Source organism: Dermacentor variabilis, chromosome 7 (assembly GCF_050947875.1).
Source record: "Dermacentor variabilis isolate Ectoservices chromosome 7, ASM5094787v1, whole genome shotgun sequence".
In the NCBI taxonomy this organism is placed as follows: Eukaryota; Metazoa; Arthropoda; class Arachnida; order Ixodida; family Ixodidae; genus Dermacentor; species Dermacentor variabilis.
In genome coordinates this window covers 152,126,934-152,153,399 of record NC_134574.1, presented here as the reverse complement: position 1 = coordinate 152,153,399, position 26,466 = coordinate 152,126,934, and the positions used below count along the sequence as shown (strand labels likewise).

General features: G+C 44.0%; 1 protein-coding gene across 2 annotated transcripts in view; it reads right to left on the bottom strand.

Moving 5' to 3' along the window:
* The window catches only part of LOC142588165 (membrane metallo-endopeptidase-like 1), a 32,614-nt gene that overhangs the window by 3,542 nt on the left and 2,606 nt on the right, over positions 1-26,466 (bottom strand). Inside the window, exons 4-21 of one of the 2 annotated variants that reach the window (XM_075699667.1) lie at positions 25,445-25,483; positions 24,210-24,269; positions 23,452-23,613; positions 22,540-22,626; positions 21,500-21,699; positions 19,948-20,106; positions 19,328-19,405; positions 16,796-16,923; positions 14,060-14,309; positions 12,400-12,498; positions 10,366-10,443; positions 8,949-9,055; positions 7,291-7,349; positions 5,249-5,300; positions 3,217-3,284; positions 1,694-1,812; positions 692-757; positions 512-622 (exon numbers count right to left, since the gene is read on the bottom strand). In XM_075699667.1, coding sequence (XP_075555782.1) covers positions 512-622; positions 692-757; positions 1,694-1,812; positions 3,217-3,284; positions 5,249-5,300; positions 7,291-7,349; positions 8,949-9,055; positions 10,366-10,443; positions 12,400-12,498; positions 14,060-14,309; positions 16,796-16,923; positions 19,328-19,405; positions 19,948-20,106; positions 21,500-21,699; positions 22,540-22,626; positions 23,452-23,613; positions 24,210-24,269; positions 25,445-25,483 — 1,922 coding nt within the window. The remainder of the gene's footprint in view (positions 1-511; positions 623-691; positions 758-1,693; positions 1,813-3,216; positions 3,285-5,248; positions 5,301-7,290; positions 7,350-8,948; positions 9,056-10,365; positions 10,444-12,399; positions 12,499-14,059; positions 14,310-16,795; positions 16,924-19,327; positions 19,406-19,947; positions 20,107-21,499; positions 21,700-22,539; positions 22,627-23,451; positions 23,614-24,209; positions 24,270-25,444; positions 25,484-26,466) is intronic. The other variant, XM_075699668.1, reaches the window with a different exon arrangement.

Sequence of the window (26,466 nt, the reverse complement as noted above, 5' to 3'; positions counted from 1 at the left end):
TGTCGTCTCCTCTCTCATCTGAAGTCTCTCTCCGTCTCATCTCTTCTCATCTCTCATCTGAAGAAAACCCCCTAGTTGTTCAGCGCTGTTGCTCGTATTCTTCAGATGTGTCTCATCTCCCTCCGTGATTTTCTTGCGCTGCCGCGTTTTTCAAACCTGTCGTTTTCTTAGTAGGGTAGTATAATTTCCGAAAGCAACACGTCAGCTTAAGAGACCCCCACGAAAAATGCTAGCTTCCGGGCGAAGCACATTTCAGGCTGTGTGACGCTGGATATTTACTTTTTAAGATATCTCGCGACGCCTACGCATCGATTCTAACCCCCAATATTGACCTACTGCCTTCTCATTTAAACGGTTAGAGAAAGCGTGTCTTCGCGGGAGAAGAGTTTAAAATCGCCATCATTCAAGCGCTGCTTGTTTCACCGTTCATTTTTCCAAGTCTATTGAAACACACGTTTCGTCGTTCTTCGCTTTCTTTATCTCAGCGTGCTATTGCACGAGATACGCTCACCGTGGCGAAGGCCAGGAAAAAGATGCGGTCAGAGGACACCTCTGGCAGCTGCTTGAGCACCCAGTCAGTGGCACCCAGGGACCGGCTCTTGCGTACGAGCTTGCGGTACACCTAAGTTGAAGCCACAGCCACACTTTCAGCACGGTGGACCCGCAGGAGCTCTAGTGAAATATGACTTACTCGGTACGCGATTGGAAGAGCCGCGTTGTCAAGGATGTTTTCGGTTATCGAAGCGTAAGGGTTTATCTGCGAAAAAAAAAAAAGACGGACGTAACTTTCGTTTCCGATCACTTTTCAGCCATATGGAGTCAACCATGTTTTAGACATGTGGAGGGCCCAAATGACCTTATATATAGAGCGATCCTGTTGCTTTCTGTGCACTGGTCTTTTATTTTTTTTTTCTTCGTCTCGCCAGCATTGACCACTATTTTCAGTCATAGATGAAGCACATTCTTTTCTGTCCCAGACATGGATTGTTTTTCGGGAGCCTGCTAGTTTGGAGTGCAATTCCTTCGACGGCCCAAACGTTAGACTTTCGCGGGTACCACTTTTATATTAGGGTGCCGGAAATCTCGTGACACTTAGAAGTGCTGCAGTCAGATCAGCGAGACTCGATATTTTTTTTTTACAAGAAGGAAATCAGGTGCCGTAAATTTGGACCTGGTGCGTATTGTAATTGTTTTTCCTTCGATTGTTGTTGTCGTCACCATTAGAGAAAGAACGCTATAGTTACACTGCTATCGAGTAAAACTGGCGCAAATAAAAAGACAACTAACACGGGAAGAAGATACGAAGAAAATGCGTTTGTACAGCGCTTGACTTCGTCTTTTCTTTCGCTTGAGTTTTCTCTCCGTTTAGGCATATTTTTCCTCGCAAGTAATGCAAGGCCACGTAGCCAAGCAATTAATTCTTATAGACTATAATTACGACCTAGAGGGCCAACGTTGCCTATTTGTGCTCGTGCGTTCGAGCGCTTCACCTGCGATTGGAAAGCACAAGACAATCCTTTCGATCGCAGTTTTAGCTGATGTCATCAGTGAAGCGCAATCTCTCTGCGTGTCCATGGCGCTCTTTGGCCACACCTGGCCCTTGCGCCATTAAACACCACATATCATCATCTCTGGGTGTCTTTCGAATGATCGCCCTTAGTACGAACGCGGTCGAGTGACCATGTTTATTTACCTGTTTGCCGTATACTTGGCCGTACTGGTGGAGGAAGCAGTTGTGGCGGCTCCTGAACTCCTCCTGCGTCAGTCGGTCCCACGACTTCTTCACACTTTTGCGTTCCTTGTAAAAGGGCCCTGCGTGAACGCAACCGCTTTTCATTGCCAGTAATTCAGTATTCGTGAGTAATGCGTCGTAGACGCGTTCATGGTAGTTCCCTCTGAATTAGTTTCTCGCACAAACAGTTGATATTGCCCGTATGTATACACCTCTTCACGCACATAGTTAATATGCGTGTCGTAGATCCTGATACGGCACGTGGTTCTTTGCATCCGCCGCTTCCGCTGGGGTAGCTATGACCAGCTGTCGCTCTATTCGCAAGATATGTGATGGAAAAAGAATTACGCGAAAGAACGCTAATAGATAGTTCATGAAAACATGTTTAGTCATTTTTTTCGCATCTCTATAAGTGTTTTAGTGAGCACAAGTCTTAAGTTGTCAGACCACTAGTAGAAGGACGAAGGTTTATTGCAGAAGGGGCTGACCGACACACAAAGAAAAGGACGTATACTATCTTCTGCAATGACATAAAGGCGTCTGCACAAATGCTCCCAAATTTGTAAAAATAAATAAGCATCTCTTCAGTCTTTATGCTGAGATTAATGAAAACTATATGTGTATTGCTTTACGCGCATCAGCTGCGCAGAACTGCGTATGTATCACCAAGAGAGCGAGCAAATTTTTTTTTAATATGATTAGCGGCACAGACATGCTCGTCTTATCTTTAGAGAAAATTTTTAGTGAGACTCACGCACAAGCTGCTGCAATGTGTCTGTCTGTTTTTATACAATGCAGATCTTACATAAGAAGGTTATGAGTGTTGCAAGCGTGGCATTTTTTTTTTGAAAGGAGCTCCTAGGTGATGTGGACATACCTTGGCGTTAATAACGTCAGGTTCAGAATTATAACGAGAAAAAAAGTTCCATTATGTTTTTTCTTAGTGACTTCAGGGCAATTGCTTAAGTGGCAAATTTGGAAGCAGTCACATCTGGAGGGAGTCACATTTCAATGCCCCCCGGTTTTTCTTCATTCTTAAAATTTCACCTAATTCGAGGTATTCATCATCAAATTTCAAAGCTCAATCGAGGCAATACTGTAACCGAGCGCTTCACGCAACCTGCACGCTCGATTCCGACATTGCCTGGATTTACCGTTGAAATTTCATGGTGAATAAAGAAATTTAGATGCGATTTTCTAGAATAAAATGCAAGTGCATGAAAATGTGACTCTCTTCTTATGTGTCATTTAAAGATGCAATTGTGCCTAAGACACTAAGAAAGAAGTTCGTTAATGAAAATTTCGTCATTAGTTGTCTGAAGCTAACTTTAGAAGCAGTAATGTGTGTCCGTATCGCTTAGGAACTCCTATGCTAAAACGACGCGTTCGCCGAGCTCATAGATCTTTTAGAAAGTAATTTTATGGTCTAGCAAAACACCCTCTATAGTCGGCTCGAAAGACGATATCACAAAACACGCACTGACCACTGGCAATGAGAGCTCGTGTCAGTTCCCTGACCAGTTGGAAGCCAAAACGTGCAGCGTCGACAGGCCTGCGAACACAGAACAAGAGATAAGATCACCATAAGTCAGGTTCTGAAATGATGACCACAAGGAGCAACCGCCATTTTCAGATCATCTCAACGTTACAGCATTGGGCTCGTTTTCTAATGCGCAAATTCGCTTCACCGCACTGCATATTTATCCGAGAAACGATGACACCGGTCATCGTTAGTTCGATGAGTTGAATTGACGCTATTTTCTCACTTTGTAAAGGAAACTAAAAGCGCGAATAAAATGGCAAGTGGGAAAAAACAAGCGCACACTGCACTTGGCTGTATCATGGGCCTCTACATAGGAACCACTCCGACATCGACATGATCGTTACCTGTAATTTCGTAATTCAACTTCACAACAAAGAGACAAAGAGGTGCAGAACAGCGCCATATGCGCTGTTATATCGCCATGAGATACATTTTAGTGAATTGTAAAAAAATGAGACGGCGTAATTGTAAGGCGAGATGAATGCACCAGCATTGATGAAAAAAGTTTGCTACTCCGTCATTCGCTAGGAAAACTGCCTTGCGCAGATATTGTCATATACGCGAGAATCCCGTGTTAAATAATTAAGGGGTAGGAACACGGAAGAAGCAAGGTTGTTGCTACAGGGGTTCAGGTCACAGGTCGCCTGTCGTATTGGGTGTGTGATCGCGCCGACGTCTTAAGAAAGCTTTTCCAAACTGTGGCTAAAAACAGAGGAACACGCATGCGCGAATAGTCAGAGTTCGCATGCCATGGAAGAAAACTTGCAGCTGGTGAACGATCTGGTAAGAAATGTGCGTGGCTGTCATAATGTAGGTTGCGCTAGTAAGTGATGAGTAAAAAAAGCTCAGAAAAAACGGTAAGCGTCGCTGTACTGTGCCGCAAAAAAAGGAACTGTACGACGGATTCCGTTTCAATGATGAAACATTCGTTTTTTTGAATATAAGGAATTACAGAATCCTGCGCACGATTTTGAGCACGTTTAGGTTTCAAGAGAGTTTCACAAGGCAGACGCAAAGGCTGGTTCTTACGAGTGATCATAGTGAACAGCGGCTTGTTTCGCACAGTGTTGAAGACACTCCCCTTATTAGGCTCGCAGTGGAAATACATGGCATAGACTATATTAACTTTGTGCCTACTCAAAAGACCTCGCAGCAACAAAATAGATGTTTAGTTTTGATCTCCGAAGCAAGTGGTTTAAAGAAGTGCCCCTTTGCAAACATCTGTAAGCGTGAAAAAAGAAATTCTCGTGTTTTACAGTGCCAAAGCTACGATATGCTTATCTACGTAAATTGGTTCAATGTGTCGACATGTAGACCTGGTAGCTTTTGTTGCGAGAGGCTTGCACACAACGACACTTTTTTTATAATTACGGCAGGCTGGTTTTCTCGCAATGCACAATTTCCTTAAATAGGGCGGTCAGTCCAGCCTCAAAATGATGAATACTCGGAAGCCTGAAATAAATGTAAAGAATGCAAGAATTGGCTGCTCATAATTTAGGATTTTCAACAATCTGCGAGGCACCAAATTAGGGCAGTTCGCACTGTGGGAAAGCGAACTTCGCACTTTCCCAACGACGTGCCATGTGCCATATTTCGCCTGTCATGTGTAGTTTTCCGCCTCTGAACAATTTTAAGATTACTATGCGTGGTCATTGTGGCAAGTGGTCATTTTCAGAGCAATTGATAATTAAGAGGCCGCATTCTAAATACACCAAGCCCTTCGGCGTCCTGTGTACGCATCGTTTAGAGTTTACGTACGTGAGCCGACAAGCAAGAATGTTGTTTTCGATAACTGGTTTTGCCGCGTTGAAAAAAAAGTGGTGCATAAGGCGATCCATTTCAGGATTCTTTTTTTTTCAAATGTTCCGAAAACGTTGACTTTTCTCGTGCAAGTTTGAAGAGGACATATTTAGGGCCGAAAACCCCATCAACAAATGTGAACCTGCAATAAGATGATGTCCGAGAATACTTACGGTAGCATGTTGGTGTAGTATAGTGGACTCTGGAGTATTCCAAAGGGCACGGCTTAAAGAGAGACGAGAAAGAAGTACGATAAATGAGAAAGACGCGCAAGAACGCGCAACAATATTCCAACAGTAGAAGAATCAGTGTTCCAAATAGAATTACCTATAACAACAGCTTCTATGGTACTGTAATTCCATCCCAACGTACTGCTACCAAAACATAGCTACAGCAACAGCTTCTACGGTTCCGTCATTCCCATAGCAACAAACTTATGATAAGCCCAACAAGCCTTGAAGGATGATAAGTATTTGCCTCAGACAGAAATATTTTGATACATGTCCTATGGGCCTAACTATGTAGCCTAAGACTGTTACATACCCGCTTTATCTCACCGAACCTATGGTCGCAGTTGCCAACCTGTTAGCGCAACAACGGCGGATAAAATCAATGTATGTTCCAATAGTGTCAGTCATTATCCAGTTCAATAGTTACATTTACGGACACAACAGAATGACTAAGAACCGCATGATGTCGTGTTTGTCGTGTCTAGATAGTTGCCATTATCGCGACAGCATTCTTCATCGGCTGACACTCGAGTGAAGATAAATTTGCCGTTACGTCCACACTAAAACCACGTAGCCGTTATGGCAGATTAAATAGATTTCTAATTACTCTAATTGACTGAAAGGTCTTCATTTTATATTTGAGACAAAAAACATCGTGGTGAAGCAAATTAGGTATTGTTAGGAATGGCCTGCCAAGGTGGCAACGTGCAAGTTATTTCAGCCCGCTGCACGTGTTTCGATCCAACCGGGGTGGCGGCGCACTTCAGAGAACTGCGGTGCAGCCGCGCCGCGAGGGGTCAGCTCAGGGGAGTTCTCGAAGGGAGGTAAATGGCGGAACCTCCCCATGCGCTTTTCCAGACACCAGACAATGTGCAGCGGCGGAGGCCGCTGTGCGAGGTCCACTGTGGAATTTAGAGGCGCCGGCTGGGGTCGGGCGTGACCACCTGACTACGGGGACGCAGGACAATGGATACCACGACGACTGCACTGCAAAGGTTGTCTGCCATCGGAGAGGGCACTGAAACCTGTGCAGCATGTGTGTGTGTAGAACCCCTACCCCCTTCTCTCAAAGGCGACCACGAGGACTTTCTACGATGACGTCGAACGATGACGTCGAACGGAGTGGTTATAAGCGGCTGTTGTCGGCTGCTAGTGCGTGCTCGTCGTCGTGCTTCGTGCTCGAAATGTACTCGTGAGCTGTGTGCTCGTTTGCTGTATGCTTTGTCTGGCGGGGTCCATTTGGGAGCCACGCTAGACTGTCGATGTATGTCTTGTCTAAACTGTAAATAATGTAAATAAACCCTGCCCGCCTAGTCCTGTCGCCCCAAGTTCCTCTCTACGACCTTCAAGTACTTCAAATAGTGGCAGCGGCGAGATCGTCCGACAACTCCTACAACTGGTAACAGCGGTGGGATCGTCCGACGACTCTAATAGTATATTCAGCAGCTGCGGCCCACAGAATATATCGAACAAAATTATCTTTGCTATTTTTTCCTTGTTTGCAAAGCGGAATGCTTTCCTATTCAACGCAACACTTAATTTTCTGCTGCAAGAAGCGTCTAACACAGCGAGTGCGTTAGAAGCAAATGAATACTGAAGTGCATGTGAAAATATACAAAGATGTTCTTCTGGTCAAATTGCAACTGTCATTAGAATAACAAAGGCATTTAGTTGGCCTACGCTTGTCAGTGCACAACACGAGCAAACACCATATTGTTCTTTTTTTTCCGGAACAATGTGCACAGATACTCACGTGCGAAACACCAATGCAAGAATTTCTTTTCATGTAACCTAATTCTTCCGACATTACATGCGTCAGTGGGACTAAACTAAGGTCGATATAAACAGTGACTTAAGTATTCTTATGGTGATGTTGCGCTTCTGAAAAAGAATTTAGAAGACGGATCTTGTCAGATTTTAAGAACCTAATGTATTTTTGCTTGCATTTTTTTTTCTTTCAGCATCGCTGTTTTGGGGGTATTTACCTAGTGTGTTGAATTCCTGGTTGAAGAAGACTTGGGGCCTCAGGAAGGGTGCCTCCCACCTGTTTCAAAGAAATGCGCCGTTAATATTTTTAGTCCATATCGTTACTCCGCACGAAAAATTCCTATATCCTGCGGTAATGCTGCCAGTAGTACAGATACAAGGCTAAGGAAAAATATTGTATTTTGTAAAGAGCAATTCTTGACTTCTTTATTCGATTGTGTTTAGTTTTCGAGACAACCTATGCTATATCGCAGAAGATACAGGGTGTTTCAGGAAACACTTTCAAACATTTCAGGAAACACCTGTGCCAGATAGCACAGTTCTAATCCATGAGCTGGTTTAGAAATTTTAATGCATGATCAAGTAAATAACAAAAACATCACTAATTAAGTTTCCAGCTAATTACCTATAACACGTATTGCAAGTTACGAATTCTAGCGGGTGACACTGCAAGGCATATCCATTTGGAAGAAACTCTGAGGATGATACCATTTACGAGATATGCACCGTTAAAGTCTCGGTAGAAGGTCGCTATCGTTCCACCTACTCTCTTAAGAAAACGTTTTTTTTTTCATTGAAGCACAAAAGTAAGTGAAACGCCAATGCATTTCTCCGCTAAGTTGGCGAATTAATATCTCGAAACTGGTGTCATCCTGAGAATTTGTTCCAAGCGGATCCGCCTTGCGAACTCCCCGGTTAGAATTTCTAAATTTCAGTATGTGCCTTAAGGTAATTATTTAAAAACCTAATAACTGTTTGGTAATTAGTTGATTATGCATTTACATTTTTGTGCAAGTAATGTCAGCCTCTTCGAGTAGACCAGCTCATGAACTAGAATTGTGCTATCTACCACAGGCATTTTTTTTTTGCTTTGGAAGTGTTCTCTCAAACACCTGTTACATCGAACATCCCTACACGTTTCCATCCAAACACAGGGAAACAGCAAATCCATTGAGTGCAGCGACAGACAGATTATTGAAATCTAGCAATTGCAGTATCACTTTTGCAAGCCCTAGATGCGAACGCATATTATGACAGAGGGAGAAAAAAAATGCCTGCCCTTTGTAACTTGACACTTGTCCACAACATGGGTACATATTAATGAGCCGAAATTCAGAATAGAGAATTTAACTGCCACGTTCTAGCATTGGCTCAATTTCTAATGTAATTACTACAAGCATAAATAGGTTAACATTTGTTTTCACTGGCCACAAGCTGATAACAAACATTTCCTTAATTTTTTCAATGATTTCATTTCGCCATGCGCACGGTGTTAATACATTTACATAAATTCTTGGAACCTCGCGAATGCTCAAAGTGTATCAAGTCTGCCCCAACGTTTATATGACTTCATTAGCACCTGTCAACTTTTTTTGGTGAGGAAAGCGCATTATTGACAACTGTTGTTGGTGAAAACATTAGCCACCTTAAGCTTTCAGGTTTCTCTTCCCGTGTTCAGAAAAATAGTTTGCACGCGTAAGATGCTAACGCTTGCGAGTTAACGCTTGTGCCTGAAAATTATAGCTTTATACTTAGCACCCTGAACGACAAAAAAATAATCAACTGAAAAAATAGCAACTTGTGCTAAGGTGAGTCTTGTCGTGGCCTCGCAAACGCGGATGGCGTAAACAGATGCCGATAGCCATATGGTACTCACTCTGGTCCAATCCAGTCTTCGACAAGCCACTGCCAGTAGTGCTCGTTCAGCGCTGATCGGGTGTTGTAGTAGCTTTCAAGAACTGCCCCCACTTGCACATCGGGAACCTAAAATAATGTTTTCCACATTTAACTCGTGCGCATTGTACGACATTTACTTGGTGCTTAAATGTACGGGTGTTCCATACCTAAGCCTAACTTGTAAAGTCACTTCAGCGAAATCCACTTAAGTTGCAGTGCGTGACTATTCATCACATTTAAAACTTGAAAAAAAAAAGATAGGAATGAAATAGAGCCTTGCGAAGCCCTGTGCTTCGGAGGAGCTACCGTAAATTTACGATTGCCTTAATCCATGGAATAAGTTTTAAGAATACGGTTAGCATTGGTTTTCCAAATTTTGCTTCTCTTATACAAACATAGCTATACGGGACAGTCATACTGCCCTGTATAGCGTTTTCGCAAGATGAAGACATCACGTTTTGATTCGCATTTCTGGCAACTTACGAATTCTTGCGATATCCAGCTCGCCATATTAGGATTATTAATTGTTGATGCTTAACGTTCACCGGCAGCACTAAACGAGGCAGTGTAGATCTACGGGATATATTTCTTTTTGAATTCTTTTAACGTACAAGAGTGCTTGTTCCACCAGCGTTTTTATATTCTGAGCGCCACCTAAATGCGACCGCCAAGCCGGGAATCGCATAGGCAAGACCTCGCGTTCAGAAGCAGCGCGCAGTACCCATTGACAGTCTCCGCCGTAAGAACACATTATTCTCAATGATGGAGTTTGGGGTAGCGTTTTCAGGCGTCACCTATGCAATGCGGTTTTTTATGTGATATTGGGTTCCATTCAATGAAAAGTTCTACGATTCCTCAGTAGAGTCTACCATTAGCAGCAGGCAGCGCCTGTAATCCTGAATCAGCCATCGTAAAGTGGCATATTCACCTTCGTAACGTACTGTTGCTCATCGGATGTAAATCTTTCGTTCTTTATTCATTCGACAGATATTAATGTTACGGAAGGGCCTCCGTACCAACGAAATGAATGATAAGAACGCTCATTACTGGGCTAGTAGATGTGTCTGCACGGAGGAAAAGTCGCACAAAAAACAAATTTGCTCTCCGTGTTTCTTATGTTGTGTCCTTCGTTTTATCGCTAATATTTTGGCCACGGGATGAACCACTTCGGATGGATTCAATTAAACAGATTCGTCAAAGACGCCATATATCACGATAACCCACCGAACATGTAATACCCAACGTCAGGCAGTTGTGGTATGGGAAATAAATCTTTACGTAACGGTAGTAAAGTTACCGGTTACTCGGAGATGGTCAAAGTGAAAAAGCTTTGCAAGTTCAACCTATGCACAGTAAGAACACAATGTTCAAAGGAACTATCACCCTGCAAGACTCACCACGTGATAAAAAGCGGAAATGGCGTAGTCGTTCTCCACGAAAGAGGGGTAAAGAAAGTAGGGTGTCACGGACAGGATCTGAAAGAGCAAGGCAATGAACTGGTTAGATGATTCAGGGATGTCGCCCATTTGAACCTTGCCATTACTGGCTATATTTTCCAGCTCTGAGGAGCCGGAACTGCTGCATGAATCCCGGGGATTTATGTGGCTTTGTATCGACCACTTAATGAGGAATATGGGTAAGTAGAATAAACTGAAATGTCATGTAAAGGAGCATTCACTGTTACAACTTTGTAGCAATATCGTACTTTATAGTATTCAAGGTTACAACTAAAATTCGAAGTGCCACTTAGTCGTCAGGAAGGGGCAATCTCAGCTGTTGCCTCATCCATGTATGTGAAATTGGATACTGCAAATTATGCTCCTACGATGACCACATGCAGGCGTAAGGGTGCATCAAGATTAAACGTTGCAGGAAACGAGTAAATATTGCGCTACAACACACAAGTCAAAGCCGCTAAAAATGGTTAGCAAGATTTTGGGACCATTTAAAAAATACTTTCAAACCTAGAATGCTCGTAAGAGCAGACGACAGTCAATAGTTATGAAAAGCGTATTATTAGCGAGGACGGCCGAACCAGTAAGTGCAACGTTTGCCCTTGAAGCCTTCTTTAAATTTGCAATAAACCATGGCAGGACACTGCAGGACTGTGCAGGTCCAGATAGTGGGGAGATTTCCTTAAATTTTCTAGCAGCCTTCACATCAAATTCAGCAGTCAGATAATTTCTGCGATGAATCTACGATTAGGTAGAGATTAAATAGCGGAACTCTAGCAAGCGTTTAAAGTATTCCTCCCAGCTCGCACCCTATTTTATGTATCCTTAGTAATGGTTTGCACGGATTCGTTAATTTTACCTTTGTACACTACAAGTGGAACATAAATTTTAGGGTCCCTCGCCGTTGAAGAGGCATGATAGTAAACAAGCCTTCAAAGGCGAAAAAAAGAAGAAAACTGATCTGAACGGCAACTCAATGTGCTTCAACAAGGGCATGCCTACTTTCAGTGCGCACGAATATTGGTAGAATCACCCGTAATCGCGCAGACTTTTAGGGTGGTAGTTCTGTATTAAGATGTATCATTAAGAGGTATTTGCATTAACTTAAACCGACAACGCGACAATGTCAGTGTAGAGTGATTAATCCACAAACTTGAGCAAGATACAGCGAAAACTTTTTTTGAGAACGAACAACAACTTTTGAATGCATTGTTTTAACCAACTCTTTCGCGCTAGTTCAAGCGCGAAAAGCCTCCACGCTTGTAGATTAGGAAAAAAGGACCCGTATTCATATTAACCTCTTATGCTTGAATGGCTTGCAAGTAAACAATTAAGGCAATTCTGATGCTGGACATTATTAGCGAAGTGAATAGGTCAATCGCAAAGAGCACTTTTGAACGAACAGCTTTGTGTGTTTGGCCCGAAATTTGATTGAGAACAGCATATGAAAAGTTAAGAAATAGCTTTCCAATGACTACATCAGCTACGATTAGACCCGAGTTTGCGGTGTGAATACACATATCTATAGCATAAACGACGCCGCAAGGAGATTACGCGTAGCCTTCAAAATGCGTGATCGCTATCTAAAATCTTTTTTCCCTCCTGTCGTATTCGTGCGTTCAGTGATAATATAGCCAACATGCGTAGAACAGCGAAAAAAAACCTAAACTCTTCTTCCTCGTCCCCAAGGCCACCATCAGCGTCCTGTCTTGCCACACTGCAGACTGTGACATCATCAGTCTTCCTGCATGCTTTCCTTACCACGAACAAGGTTGAATAACGCCACCAATCACTTTTCACGTTGGCATGCGGACTTACAGAATTTCGAATGTAATATAAGTATTATACGCTTGTAAGAAAGACGAAACGTCCGAGTTTGAGGCACTAATTAGAATCCGCCCGTGTTTCCTGAGCAGCTATTGGCGAAGGAGCGCAAGTTACGGCACCGAAAACGCCCACACGTGCGCGGCTCCTCACCCTCTGCTGTATGACTTGGCTCGACTTGGGATGGATCCATCGCGACTTTCGCACCACCTCGAGAATGCGCTCGCTGAATAGTGCGTACTTCTTCTTCACCTGCGAAGGCGTGAAGGCAAGAGACCACGCATAAGTGTTAACAGAAACCGGCGCAAAGAAGAGCCCAACGGGATGCCCACGCACTTACAGATCGAGTTGTGAGTTGGTACTGCTTTTTTTTTTATGGTAACTACACAAGGGTCACTTCTGCGAATGACATTCAGAGTGCGCGAATATTGGTAGGGCTGCAGTAACCTAGCAGAGCCTTATGGCGAGAGCTCTGTATTTGAACGTACGCAGACTGAAGCATCGATACGTTGTGTCAACCGTAGGTGGGACTACGAAGGTAAATTGTGGCTCCATGATTACAACGCATCGTCTGTCCTGTATACAGAACGACGTTGCGCGGTTTGAGGTTTCCATCACACTGAATATCGTGGATTTATTGGTACATGTATCAGTGTAAGTGGTTGCTCCATGTTATAAGTAACTGAATAACATACATACAACGTCTAGTTAGCGTACGTTTGTTCGATTATACCGGAACGACCACTCTGGTTATGTAAAGGAGCGCGAGGCTGTGCAGGCAGTGCTTGTCACAGTGCATGCGCCTTATACCGTTAGCATCTTCCTGGCTTAACGCCTTAATTCTCGGTGTACAAATTTGTATACGCCACTTGATTTTGCCAGGTTTGTTACTCACGCCTTCTTTGTATAGTAGAACTGTCTTGCTACTCATAACGTTTGGAATTAATAATGTACTTGTGGATAGGCATTGAGCTGGTGATTTCTATTATTTATATAGAATTTTGATTCTATATCTAACGCAATCCTTAATTGCGGTGACACACGACTAGATAAAGTGTCATCCTATCACACTGAATTTCTTCTGTGGTGTATGCAGAGCTTGGAAATATAACTGATACATTTACCGACAGTAGACCGTAATTTATGTCCGAAGAACTTAATTAGAAATCCCCTAGGTCGAAAGGAAAGGCTTACCTTCTTGTAATCCCAGAAGTGTAATTTAGTAGTGCAAAAGTATGATGTAGCAATTTAACATAACTGAGTATACCCTATGGTTACACATAAAAATATAGCTCAAATCCATGGGCCAACATTCTAACCTCAGCCGACACCTTCATCAAGAATGGATGGATGGATGAATAAAGCTTTATTGAATCTATTTGAATGTGGTTGGGCTCCTAGACGTCCGGGAGCCCCCTGGCCGACATCTCTAGGCAAGCACGGTCCACCAGCCAGAGCTGGTCATCCGAGCAAGTTGCCCGAAGAGCGGCCTCCCACGAGGAAAAGGAAGGGTTGAGAATAGGCTCTACCGCCATGGGCGTGGGGCAGCTCCACAGACAGTGGAAAAGATCTGCCCGGGGCGCTCGGCACGTGGTACATTGTGGATTATGGAGACCAGGGTGAAATAAATGTGCCAGATAGGGAGAAATAAATGCTTTGGTCTGGATCTGGCGCCAGATTGAACTCTGATGGGCGGTAAGGGAATGGTGAGGGGGAGGTAAATCTCGTCTGCAATTCCTGTAATACGTGGCAATCTGGTGGTAGGTGCAGATCTCCTCTATGGTGTTCTATCGTTCGCACCGTGAACACGTACGTCTTTGCGCAGCGCGCTCGCCTTGCCGACGAGGAACCGCTGCGCGTAGGCGGCAGCCACGGCGTACTGCATCAGGTCGGCCACGCGCTCGTAGCAGGCGCGCCACCTAGGGGGCGCCGCGAACGCGCTGGTGCTCCGGCCTTCTTCATCGGCGTTCCTGGACAGGGCCACCAGGGGTCGGAAGGCGTCCGGTAGGAAAGGCGCCACGTGCACGAGGAGGCGCCAGGCTGTATAGTCCGTGATGGCCTTCCTGCGGCCGCCAGAGGTTCGTTGAGGAGGCACGAAGAAAAAACTTAAGCGGAGCGTCGCGTCCGGCGTTTCTTTGTAAGCTCTTCCTTATAAAGGTGCGTTTATAGTCCGACGGTATCGCAGCGCGGGCGAGCGTTGGCGTGCGTTGGCCGCGTCCGGTTACGTTGGCAGCACCAGTGCGTCGAAACACCGGTCGAAGTATCGACGCTGTTGTTCTCGCCAGCGTCACGTAGCGTGAGCGCGTTCACGCAACGTTGGACTATATTTAGGCCTTTAAGAGTATTCCGACGTAGCGTGCCGGGCGCGCTGTGCACATAACTGAGTTGTAAAGCAAATGAACTGATTAGCCAACAAAATCAAAGCAGTAAACGAAAAAGCGCAGCTAGAAATATCGGGAGAATGTGTTCTAACTTGGTGATCGATGAATTGTTTGCCCAGCGTAGACTACGCGGGAACAAAGCTAGAAGGTCGACTCAAGTCATAGACGCTAAACTTCCACTAATAAATAATACACGTGCAAATGTTACGGTTTCGTGATAACATCAACATAGGAGTTATAGGATGCAGCATTTAGTAGACGCTCACAGCAATGGAGCTAGCTTTGCGAGTGCACGGGTAATAAATTATACTACTAATTTAAAATTGGCTGCATTTGAACACTTCATCAAGTAAAGTAGTGGGGTACTTCATGATTTGCTATCCATAGTTCTGAGAACGAATTTGCGAATGACAATGCAACACATTTGTTATGCTAAAGCGCCATAGAAATCATGCTTTTACGCTGTAGGCGTTGCATTAAAAGTGAAGATTTCTACGTAAATTAGGTGAAAAAAAATCTTCAGCTTTTTGCGTATGTTCGGGCTTTAACCAATTTTTGAACAATTTTCAGCTATGCTTAAGGCTGTCTTCAGACAGTGCTTCTCGAGGGCCGCTAAGCACGTAATTCCTATGGGAGGGCCACCTAAAACATGTAATTATTATAGGAGAGCCGCCTAAACATGTAATTATTCCAGGAGGGCTACCTAAACCCGGGCAATTGTTATAAAAGAGCGCATAAACAAGGCAGTTATTATAGAGTGTATAACAACAAGAAACCAGCCGTGGTGTAAAAGAGGAGCCGTACGGTGCGACGCCGGAATAAATTCGGCTACAAATCGGGAGCATGTCACCCCCCCTCTCTCTCTCTCTCTAAAGTAATTAGCTGTTGCAATAGCTATTTTTCAAGACACTTCGCGCAAGGCGCGCAGAGTAAACTTGTGTTTGTACGCCGAAAACACTTTGACAATATGGGAAGTTTTTTTTTCTTTCTTTCAGGTAGTGTATAGCTCAAACATTTATTTACCCGCCGTTGTCTCTCCATGGCTGTTGCGTTGTTGGCTACTGAGGAATAGGTCAGGGGTTGGATTCCTAGTAGCGACGGCCGCATTTCAATGACAACGGCGTGCAAAATCGCTCGCGTAGTTAGGTTTAAGTAGGCCGAGAAAAAAAACGCCGTAGTCGAAAGCACTTCATTATATTGCGTATATCCCATCCCAATAGTGTGGCAATGGAGGTTAAACTACACATGTAGCATCTTATTTAGTTCCATTGTTCAGACGTGGAGTGCACTGTATGAATGAATGCCTGTATAATTGGAAAATAAAAGCTTTCTGACCAACTTTTCATGCTTTTACAAACCTTTAACACAAAGCCCAGAAAGAATATGCCAGTTCTTTTTTATAATGTCTCTGAGGAATCTATAACAACCGGTTCACTTTTCTAGAACCCTACTTTTTCTCTTTGCTTTTACCTTCCAAGCCGCTAGTGCCTAACGACACCAGGAGCCTAATTCGGGAATCTTTCCAACTAAATCTTTACTGTGACGATAGGCGACCGCCGGTCCATGCAAGTATATCTGGAGCACGCGATGTTTCATAAATAGGGATCGATATTGCATATCTGTTTTGCGCGGCAGTATCTTGCCTTTAGCTTTCCTTCCAAGGCGATTTTTTTGTCTGCCTGTTTATATAAAAGGTGTCCCAGCTAACGTTCGCCGCACTGTTCAACGAGACAAAATAGATTAGAAACACACAGCGCATGATACGCTTTTTTAAATTATGGGGTTTTACGTGTCAAAACCACTTTCTGATTATGAGGCACGCCGTAGTGGGGGACTCCGGAAATTCTGACCGCCTGGGGTTCTTTAACGTGCACCTAAAATCTAAGTACACCGGTGTTTTCGCATTTCGCCCCCATCGAAATGCGGCCGCCGTGGCCGGATTCGATCCCGCGACCTCGTGCTCAGCAGCCCAACACCATAGCCACTGAGCAACCACGGCGGGTCATGATACGCTTTTAAGATCTACAGTGTTTGTTCGTCAGATCTCTGTAGCCGGAACACCGTAGCTTTCACATTTGCATCGTACGCCTTTTTGTTCTTTAGATAGTTTTTTTCGTTGAGCAGCTTGGCTAGTGTTAGCTGGTGCACACTATACAGCATGCACATACCTGGAGGCGTTGTTCAGTATGCTGGCCAGACGCGCGAAGAACTCTGGGCTGCCGGAGACCACCTGGGTGTCGTTGCTCACGTCCAATAAGTCTCCGGCGATAGTCTTCAGAAAAAGCGCCCAGTTCCACTGCAAGCAGCACAACAGCGCGGGTTTGCCACACTTGAACACGCAACACATGTGATATTTTGTGGCTTAAAAGTTACAAACAGGGATAAGGTGGCTTCAGAAATGCTGGCCTGTGTTTCGATAGGCGGGCCTATATTTAACATAGTGGACTTACTCGACCTGTCGGCCTTGATGTGTAATATATTGCAGTTTTCTCGCAGCGGTGCCAAAGATAATGACAATCAGCTGCTAAGAACCGGGCCCTAAGTAAATTAAATTTTCATGTGGCCGCGTCAGAATGAACCTTACATAACAAAGTAGTCGTTGTCCATCACAATCAATGACGGTACACAGCCAACAGCTATTGAAGCCAATGAAAGCAGTTGAAAAATAGCTTATTTTTTATTTGAGATATCGTATTATATTATGAAGTAAAAGTTGCATTTGCGATTAGGGAATGGTAAAGCAGCTTGGAAGACATGCGCGAAACTAAGACTTAAACCCGCGGAGTAGGGTGTATAAAATATGATGGCCAACATGTAGCTCCTTTATGTGCGCAATGCAGTGAAATACCATTGGCAGTGAAATACCAATGCAGTGAAATACCAAGAGGGTCACATACGTTGTAAATGTGACCCTCTTCTTCAAAACATTGAAATAGCGCCCAGCAGCAAGCATTACGTTAGGTAGCTCATTGTTCACTTCAGGCTTACACCCAAATTCCCATCCCAGTCTGAACAACATTCTTCAATATTTATGTTTGTATAGTCGCCAGTGTTCTTTTTGTTTTTCTGTTTACATGTGAAATGATAGGTAGACACGCGTAAGGAAATAAAGTTGTTTGTCTGCTTCACCATTCTTAATATTGCACCAACTAGATCAAGCTTCCATCCCTCCCGGTCAACTGTATTTGCGACAAAGTTCACGTTCTAACAAAGAAAAAAAAAATGAATGTCCAAGAAATGACAACTTTCCGTCTGCTCGAGCACGAGCCATAAACTCCGCTTCATAGACACATGCCACATTCACAATATAAAAGCTGCCTTTGTAAGGGGTGCGAAATAATGCTGGTGGTGGGCTACCAACAGTGTGCCATTAACACGGACAGTGTTAGTGAGCGCCCTGGCCTGTCGTCTCCTTCCTTTCTTCCTTCCTTCCTTCCTTTCTTTCTTTTGTTCTTTCTTTCTTTCTTGCTTTCTTTCTTTCTTTCTTTCTTTCTTTCTTTCTTTCTTTCTTTCTTTCCTTCCTTCCTTCCTTCCTTCCTTCCTTCCTTCCTTCCTTCCTTCCTGCCTTCCTATGATTTAGTCACTACAAAAGATTTCTCCTTGTTCAAATGCACCACCAACCAGACCAAGCAACCACCCTTTTGTAGCATTCTCAGGTGCCTAGTAGCAGCCCGCGCGCTGTTCTTTCTGCCCAGCAAGGATTTTCTTGTGTGCTGCATCGAGTCATATCGAAACTGCATTTACAAATTTACGACACTGTCCGAGGGGTTCGCAACGCAACGCTAGACCGCCATATCGCTGCAAACATTTCTGCGGTCGACTGCACGAGAACATACGTGCATGTTGCGTGTGCCATGTAACGTTACCATCAAACGTAATCCAACACAGTGCAAAGCATATAATTTTAGTCAATTTGGTGTTCCAAAACACTAGTACTGCGGTTGCCTGGTTAATTACGTAAGGGTATACACTCTGTTACGGGGATGGGGTTGCGCGACCTTCTAGAGCGTCTGATTGGCGCTCGAACCAGGTTGACCATCGGGGAGGGTTCGGCAAGGAAGATGAGGTGGTGCAAAAACAACTAGCAGAAGTTCAATGCAGCTCGCACCCACGACTAACGCTGTATTTTTCGGAACGTGATGCCTTACACACTGTCGGATGCTTAAATAGGTAATATATGACCTGGAAAAGGTTAACTATTTGAGGTCACACCATGTCAAAGAAAGTGACGAAAGCGGAAACCTAACCTAATTAAGCAGCATCATTAAGGTCGTTGCACATAGTAACACTATTAGGTTATAATTATAGGGGTCTGCGTTTACGGCTTTAACTGAAAGGTTCAACCGTTGTTACAAATTTAGTACATTTTGCTTCTTTGCAAGCAGGGTTAGAAGTCTTTGGCTATGGAGCACGCCCACACATATCTGCGAATCTGGAGATTAGCAAGGAATACAATCGCGAGGCAAAAGCTCAAGTTGAGCCGTACTTCGTTTATTGCCAAATGAGGACAAGAAAACTGGGACATTTCTCTCAGTTAAAGCAGCCGACTTTGAGTCTTCATGTTAAATAAGAAAAAAAATGAGAGACTGCGGTATTTAGCAGATTACTGCAAGGGAAGTGCGTAAATCAGGGATAGTCGGAGCTTGTCGTAGGCAAGTCGCACCCACAGGGTCGAATTTTGACCCTTCTTAGCTGCTTACCTTGTGAGACTTTGGCAAACTGCCAAGATTGACCTTGACGGCGTGCTTCCGCTTCCGTTTCCAAGCGAGATCCGTTGCCTGTAAGAACAACAACAAAATATCGCCGCTGACCACGTCGTTATAGGTCATGTCTGCACTAATTTGACGTAGCCTGACCGCCAATTAGGCTTCACCAGTCAAAGCGATGCAGCCATCGTACCAAGAATTCAAAGCTTTCTGATATTACAAACAACAGAATTCAAAACTTGTTACTTAGCGGTTACTCGAAGTTTCCGACCCAAGTGAATCATGAATTGGAGTGAGCGTTTACACTTACCTACCCAATATTTAATTTTGAAAAGTCTGTATTCCATAGTATTACCGCACTAACCTTCTGGCAGATGATAACGTGAAATCCGCTCGAACATTTTAATGTTAACATGACCCTAGTAGAAAGAGTTAAGGAGGTCTTTTTCTTGGTGCTGTACAAATTTAGGCGGTTCAAGCATCACTGTGTACATAGCGGGCAGCATTAAGCACGCGCAGTTCACCCATTAGTTCGCCCTCTTAACTTTATCTACATCTACAGTCGAGACATCATCTTTTTCCTCAAGTAATATTGAAGAGCACCAGTCACTCACCATGACGAGTTGTATCTCCATTTGCATCACGTTGTTCGGTATGTTTTCGTCGCTTTCCCGGAAGATGTGCATCATGTTGGTAACTAGCAGGCGGTATTTCTCCAGCACGTTCATTTCCAGGAGCATCGCCTTTGACAACAGCGTGTGCGGCTCGTCCAACTGAGAAGTATGCGTAAAAATAAGCGAAATAGATACAAGGTTTCAAAAAGCAGAGACACAGATGTTTTTTAGAGTACATTGAGTAGCGTTTCATTAATTCAGGCATGAATTCTTTAGCAAATCATTTGTTAATATTTTGGATATTATTTCTCTGACTTTTGTTCCAATTGCAGGTCTGAAGTCACACTCACAAGACCTGTAATTGATAACTGGCATTCATTTTGTGGCCAGCCCCTTCCCGTATCATACGATAAGTATCACGATTGCCTGGCGTACGCTCTTGTGAATGGGTATAGCGTAAAAAGTTTTTATGTAATTTTTTAAAAGTAAAACGATACTTTGTGAAGACAAGCAATTGTTATGTATAAAGCTGGTACAACTCAAGTACTGTTGGCAGGTATTGAAGACCCTCTAAATTGTCTGCCCACGCCTGCACCAAGCGTGATAACAACAATCGTGATTACGAACCATTCGTGTATTTGAATTCAGCAAAAACACAAAGATTCAAACTATGAGCTTCAAGACTGAGTATGATACCGTGAGAGCGGGAACATTTGGATTCTAGAAATGGTGTCTCGTTGCGTAATACCTCAGCAGCCAGACCTCTAACACATGCGTACTGTGTTAAAAAACATTTTTAATATGTTTGAAGGACATATTGCGCATGGTTGCTTTTGTGTAGCTTCTCCTTGTGTACAATTTCCAGCATTATGATACTGCAATCGTAAACAGCGTTTACGTCTAAGTCTTTGCAACATCATCAGGCCTACACGGTTCATAACTATAGATGTAGTTACTCTTGTAGAGGGCTTCAATACTTTCAGACAGGCTCTGCCTAGTGAACAGTAGCCTAATCCGCAAAAGGTATTTGTTCGTGAGCATTGTTCGCTATCTCCCGGACGTTTTTGCTAATATCATGTTCGACATCACAGTTGGTTGTCATCTGCTCTTACAAAGTGTCCTAGCATACAAGGTCCTGTAAACATGAACCCTTAAAATTGCCTTCGCTCAGGAAATCAACTCTGTGTTTCTAACACTTCACCGCTCGAAAGCCCCCTAAACTCTGTAAACTGGAGTGCATAACCAACTATTCATTAAGCTGTTTCAGTATTTTTGCTGCAAAGAGGGCACACTCGACGTCTGCCCGCGTGCGCTACCGCTGGGGAGATGGGGGTTTCTTCAGCAACTGCTCATCGCAGGAATCGCAGAAGAGCACTTCTGAATTTGCAGTGTCTTCTAACGCATCCGAGGATGCCGGTGCTGTTTCCGACTATGAGAAACTGAGGAAGAGGTTTTGAGTGGCGGCGCATTTGTGAATACTGGGGACACAGGGTGTTCAACCAGCGAACCTTTGCCCCTTCGTGTTGACGGGCCGACCGTTGCACACACTCACGTGGATCATGCGTCTGGAGACGTCCTTAGGATGCACGGAGACGGTGGTCGAGAAGAAGGTCTGCAGCCGTAGCCGCCGAGTCAGTTCACCCACAAGCAGCGCCGGTTCGGGTGGCTTCGGGTTCGACTGCGGCCATCCGGTAAGGCCGTGCCGATCCAGCAGTCGGGCGAATGGAGCCACGCCTAGGCGGTTGAGCTGGCCTGTTTTTAAAGGGAGCTCCTCACGATATGAAGGTTTGCATCCTACACAGACTGTCAATTCTTTGACACAGGAATTATTGTTCCGAGTTGAAAATTAATAGAACCATGAGAGAGCTTAAGTGCATTAACAGAATTTAGAGATGGAAATGTACAGTCATTACTATGGAACCTTGAATTTGTCATGGGCTTCGCGTTACTGATAACGAAAAATGGAAATACAAATGGGTGAAAAGAACTTGCAACTGTTGGTAGCTGACATGAGAACCTCGAGATGACACTTGTTGCACTCTAAATCGATGTTGATCTAACAGTAGGGCTACACCAATGGCTGTCCCTCTTTCGACTTTATAATGTGGCTATATATACGCACATATGGCCACACGGGGTCAGTGTCACTCAGGTCCGTCGCGGCTGAGTCGGAACGTTTTTTTTTAATTGTTATTACTGAGCACAACATATTAAGCTAAAATTGAGTGAGTGAACGATCATGAAGCACAGGCATGCATTTTATTGCTTTCTGTTTTACTCAGCATGATTTGGTTTAGTACTTACGGAAGATTCTTTACGACCCTTTTCTTTTCGTCTATGACAGAAGCCACTGTGACTAATGCATTTTCTCTAGGCTTGCACTAGGCCTACAGGAGGGTGGTAGCATCAAGCATGTGTACGTGAGATTTCAAAGAGAAAGGCAGTTACTACCGGCCGGATGACCGCGAAAATTAACATCTGGTGATACTACTGCTAACAGATCGAGAAACTAAGCAGGTAACGCTTGTTTGTATAGCCAAGCTATTGCGTACAGAGTTGGCTATAAGGGTTTTACGTTATCCCCGTACTTACGCCTATCAATGCAGCCTGCTAGAAGAGCAGCAGCCTTCTGTTTGGGTGTCTGTAGCTCTTCCGGTAGCAGTGTCGCGTTCAGTATGCCTGCAGAAAAGTGAGGGGTGAAGTGGCGGCGCGATTTGCTTCCTGTAAGATATATCCGGTAGTATTGCTTGATGGCACATAAGTAAATTCTGTCTGTAACACAAAGCGTCATTTAAGCTTTTGAAAGGCTCACACATAGCATCGACGGGTGCGTAATAAACAATGACTTAGAGAAGATAACCTCCCTTCGCTTGTTTTTCTTTTTACCTTGACTACTCGGCCATTCACACTTTTCTACCAGGTGCCTAGCGAATTGTTGACATGGACGAAGGCAGCAGCGTATTACATCGGATCATGAGTTTCCCTCTCCCTACCACCTTCCGCAAAAGCCGAGACAAAATAATGGTGCCGAAAACTTCAGTGTTGAACGGCGCCCCACCCCGCAAACGACAATGTTCGGGTGTTTGATACTTCAGACATTGGCGGAGATCGGCTTCTGGCTCTCTATCAGGATAACTTTACACCGGTCTGGCAGCCATTTAAAAGGAATTCGGGACGGATCTGCAAGGCTTGTCATACGAAAAAACTCTCTTTAATTGGTCGAAAGGCTTCGGTAATCTTACTTTCCCAGGAATGACTGACAACAAATGTTTTTCTAAGCATATTACATTCGTAAGTTAAACCTGAGCAACTTTGGCGCTCATTTTTCGTTTATCCCCTTCCCCCACTGTAGTACCCTTGGCAAAGTGTCCTCGGAACATGCTGCAGAACGCCGATCGGCCAATGAATAACAGTTCTCTTGAACAAAGCTCTTTGAATACGCCGTCAAAAATGCGATAAGCATCCTACGGCCCAACGGGTCCTTAGGTGGACATGTGTACTCACTGAGCACATCCATGTCGAGCGCCCGCCTAAGCACGGTGAACAGGGACCGCTCGTCGCTGTAGTTCGGCACGTGGTGGCGTCCCTTCCAACGTGAGCAGGCGTACTTGTAGAAATCGTCGCAAGGGTTCAGCGACCAGTCCACGCTCGTGTTCAGGAAGCGCGCTGCACATTCGCCGCAAATTTGGGCAGCCCTATTAGGGACCCCCCGAAGCAGGCAGTGGTAAGGTGGTTAAACAGCACTAACAATCTAAATCTAATAAGTAGCTATATAGCATTGAACGCACGCAAATATTCATGTATACGGTATATGAAATACTGTAGATGTCTTCTTCTAAGTCCACAGTGTGTATGTATGTATATAGTAGGTGGGCTAACCGCTCTACTGAAAGCAAACATTCTGGCGTGCATGGACAGCGAAGTGACAAAAAAATATACTGCAAATACCTTGGTAGTGACTGCTGCAGGTAGACACTTGATAAAGTCAAAGTAGCATAATTATGTCTACAAATCTCTATAAGCATTTTATATTTTAATGCTAGGAGCGATACGCCAACATTATTTTTATGAGGTCGAAGAGCACACGCCAAAGCCTGTTCGGGACCTAATTATTGTGTAGCGTGACCGCCCAAAATAAGCTCGCACGTAGCGTATGAAAATGTACACACTCCATTTTGATGTTCGTGCTCTGCTGACGGACTGAAAACTTTCGTAACAGCCGAAGGCTTATTTGCGAAGATACAAATCTCGTTTCCCCTCACCTTCGTATTCACATTGCTTGGCGTCGCAGAACAACATTCGCTCGGACGCATGGCTCAGCACTGCGACAAAAAAAAAATATCTTTGTAGCATGCTTACACCCTGACGTGCTTACCACGTTGAATTAATAGCCAGGCCGTCTTAGTGCATGTGCTTTGGGCTGCATATTAGGAGTGGGAACTTTAATCAATCATTTTAACTGATGGCGTATGCGCATTTGTTGTGCAATGTTGGGACAGTGCTGGCCGGAACGTAATGGCCGAAATCGAATAGTGATCTGCCATATATCAGGCTTCATTGTTGTACATGATGGAAAAGATGCAACGCCACTATTAGGCAGACCGTAGGCAAAGAAGACACACAGAAGCGCTGAAATTTTTGCGGCAGACTAGTTTAAATTAAAAAAAAAATTCACGGTAGTAATATTGATCGAACAGTGTAATTATTACTATTTAGTTCACTCTAGATCATTTACCGCTCGTGGTACCGCACACGCAAAAGCTCTTTTCTGAAGAACATTCAATATTCCTGAAAGCCTACCTATTTTCTGCTGAATATGGCGCTCCTTGGTGAGCACGCAGTAAGTGAAATACTTCCATAAAGGCATTGCAGTACCACTTAAGAAATATCGACTTTTAAGTGACGTCGCAGACAGACAAAGCAGTGACTAATTTATATTTCAAATATTCTCGATGAAGAGATGAACAGAATATGTACAAATACACTAGGGGACAAGTAAGAAATCTCGCAGGTTTAAGCGTGCTTTCACAAAAGAAAATACTGTAGTTTTGTTGTCTTTCAGTTTCTAAAATCTTTTTTCTATGTTGCAGGAGTAGCAGTAGGGATCACGTGCTGCAGTCGCAAAAAAAAAAAAAAAAAAGCTGTAGATAATTTCACACAGTAACTACGCCAAATTATAATCAAGAATATGGAAAACTAAAATATCCTCATTCTTTTTATTACCCATACCCTGACGGATATAGGTGATAACTTTAGCCGAGGAAACCGAGCCAAGGCAGCCGTAGCTGTATCACGCTTATCGAGCAATTATTTCTAGAATAGAGAGGATTCTTCTATAGTAGGCATTCGTTAGGCCAGTCTCCCAGTTGTAGATACTTCTTAGCAGCCCGTGGTTTTGGGATAGGAATAAAAAAGAGTTTCGCCTTTGAAAATTATGGTTGCCGAACTTCAGCTCGCTAAGACAATGCTGTACATAAAAGGGTAGGGCGCCACTCACATCCTCGACGTGTCTTGTTGGAGGCTGGAAATCCAATGGCTGGAAGGAGAACGAACGCGGCGTTAGAATGTGCATGCGCGCAAGAGTGCAGGGATACGACGAAACAAACGTTGATGAACTAATTGGTATATTAACCACAATGCGTTTCTTTTTAGGAACTGGGCCCTACTACTACTAGCCTATTTCTACTACCGTTACTGTTACTCCCCTGGGAGTATTTACAGTGACCTTAGATTTGTGTAAAAAAAATAGGAAGAAGAACGCAGCGTTTTCGGTGTTGCCGGAAGAAAAGCATCAAGTTTAAGGAACTATGGCGCCATCGTTTGCTGCTTTCGCAGTTTTTCACGAGGGCCGCAACAGACTACGCCAGTCTTCCTTTTATAGATTCCGCATCGCCGCAGACAACATGTAGTTTCATTGTTACCGATTCCAGACTAAACAAACAAATACTCCAACCCAACGTTCTTATGCTGGTGAGCTAACATTCTGATAATTACAGCTTTTCAACGAGATGTTTCACTAAGTTCTTGCGACAAAGTCGGCAACGCGAAACGGCATTTCAGTGACGTATTGAGCTGCTTGGTCATTTCCAAGTCATAGCTTGAACTACCTCAACATAGTGCGCTAATGAGATGTGACATTCGTGACTCTGAAAGCTTTGGAGCATGGCGTGACGAACATGTGGCTATGCTGTCGTGGCATTCTCCGCAGGCCAATATATAAGCTTTACCAACGATAATTTTCTCACCAAGGAAGATTGACAGTAGTGCAGAAAGTATTTTCAAAATATTAAGAGAAAAGAGGTGCGATCGAAAGCGGCCTAGAGAAACCGCGCTGAAGACAACGTTTTTTGCAAGAACGACTCGCTTTATTCAGAACGACCACTATTCGTTATTGCAAAAGGTTCAGCCGTCGCCCTGATGAAGACAATTCCTTCGTCGAAACGTTTAGTCCAATTTCATTCTTCCTTTTTTCGACCGTGATCGATTGTTTGCAAAGATTGCTGTTACGAGCGCCGAAAT